Below are 2,077 nucleotides of genomic sequence, written 5' to 3' on the forward strand. Positions count from 1 at the left end.
GGACAGATCCTCCTCCGCAGGCTGAAGACGACGGTTGGACCGTGGTGCGGAAAAAGAAGTGAAGATGAAGAGTTATGAACTGATGAACTCAGACTGCGCTGTCCTTAAGGACGGGACTCTGTGTGCAAGACACCGACAAAGACACACAACGAGTGTTTTAATGGACGTTAACGGCATCCTGAAGGGAGAAGCTTCTGTTTTTGTATTAAAGCTGTTTAAACTACCGTTGGGTGTCTTGTTGTAATGAACATCTTTAGATTTGTTGTCAGTGTGGTCAACATTGTTCTGAGGTTGGCATTATTCCTTTCTTTTACTCGAGGATGTACTCTGAATGAGTTCAAGGGAAATGTCTCAGACGAGCGTTCAGTCATCTTTATTTTCACAGAAGAAAAAACGATCCACAAAACGGACACATGTAAAAAAAAAAAAAAAAAACTGATGTCACTGTGACTGGAGCAGCGGGCGGGGAATTCAAGGCACTATTTATTTATTATGACCACAGAAAGAGGTGAACAGGTCGGAGGTGAGTCAGGTTGAGCTACAGAGATCAGAGTCCGTTAGAGGACGCTACAGTGTGCTTGTCTAGATCAAAACTCATCTGGGAGGGTAAGGAGTCTGAGAAGTCTCTGGAAAATAATCAACAAAGAAGGCTTCATAAAGGGACATAAGAAGGAGGCAGTTCAATATCAACTCAACCAAAAGTCAAAAAGAACTGACAGAATTAAGCAGAATCAGAAAAAACAGATAAACGGTTTAAAGAGCCAAAATAAACAAACTGAGCAAATATCAGACCGTGACACGTGAAATCAACAGATGTCTACAGTCCTAAACACAACGTGTGTGTGTGTGTGTGTGTGTGTGTGATCAGCTGGGCGGTCATGTGTGCAGCCATGCGTGCTGCAGACACTGCGCTGCCGTCGCTCTGCTTTCAGGCTGCAGCTCCAACATCGTGGACAGGAAGTCGCTGAACTGCGCCGCCTGGTCCAGCGGCCACTCGTACTTCTCCAGCAGAACCTCGAACAGAGCCCAGGGCTTCAGGCTGGAGATGTGGCGGAGCTCACCTGAGACGGATTACATTACAAAGGTTTGAAAAAGTCAGACGCAGTGAGGGAGGACAGACGTTTTTAAAAAGGTAAAAAACGTCATAGTATGTCGAAAAAAGTACAAAAAAGCCATAGTATAGTACATCAAAAAAGTACAAAAAAAGTCATACTATAGCATGTCGAAAAAGTACATAAAAGCCTTAGTATAGTACGTCGAAAAAGTAAAAAAGAAGTCATAGTATAGTATGTCAAAAAGTACAAAAAAGCAATAGTATAGTACATCAAAAAAGTACAAAAAAAGTCATACTATAGCATGTCGAAAAGGTACAAAAAAGTCATAAGATGTCAAAAAAAGGTTAAAATTGTCATAGTATAGTATGTCAAAAAGTACAAAAAAGTCATAGTATAGTATGTCGAAAAGTTAAAAAAGTCATAAGATGTCAAAAAAAGGTTAAAATTGTCATAGTATAGCATGTCGAAAAGTACAAAAAAGTCATAGTATAGTATGTCGAAAAGGTACAAAAAAGTCATAAGATGTCAAAAAAAGGTTAAAATTGTCATAGTATAGTATGTCGAAAAAGTACAAAAAATAGTCATATTGAATAGTATGTCGAAAAGTTAAAAAAGTCATAGTATAGTATGTCGAAAGAGTAAAAAAAGTCATAGTATAGTATGTCGAAAGAGTAAAAAAAGTCATAGCATAGTATGTCAAAAAGTACAAAAAAGTCATAGTATAGTACGTCGAAAAAGTAGAAAAAAAGCCATAGTATTGCATGTCGAAAAAGTAAAAAAAAGCCATAGTATAGTATGTCGAAAAAGTACAAAAAAAGTCATAGTATAGTATGTCAAAAAGTACAAAAAAGTCATAGTATAGTATGTCGAAAAGTTAAAAAAGTCATAGTATAGTATGTCGAAAGAGTAAAAAAAGTCATAGTATAGTATGTCGAAAAGTTTAAAAAAAGTCTTAGTATAGTATGTCGAAAAGTACAAAAAAGTCATAGTATAGTACATCAAAAAAGTACAAAAAAGTCATA

The 2,077-nt window shown here is 36.9% G+C and overlaps 1 protein-coding gene across 1 annotated transcript in view; it reads right to left on the reverse strand.

Annotated features, from left to right (window-relative positions):
• Positions 1-354: 354 nt before the first annotated feature.
• Positions 355-2,077, reverse strand: part of srpk3 (SRSF protein kinase 3) — a 14,934-nt gene continuing 13,211 nt past the window's right edge. The window contains exon 14 of the mRNA XM_034877889.1: positions 355-1,061. Coding sequence (XP_034733780.1) covers positions 877-1,061 — 185 coding nt within the window. The 3' untranslated portion in view covers positions 355-876. The remainder of the gene's footprint in view (positions 1,062-2,077) is intronic.

Source organism: Etheostoma cragini, chromosome 7 (assembly GCF_013103735.1).
Source record: "Etheostoma cragini isolate CJK2018 chromosome 7, CSU_Ecrag_1.0, whole genome shotgun sequence".
NCBI lineage: Eukaryota > Metazoa > Chordata > Actinopteri > Perciformes > Percidae > Etheostoma > Etheostoma cragini.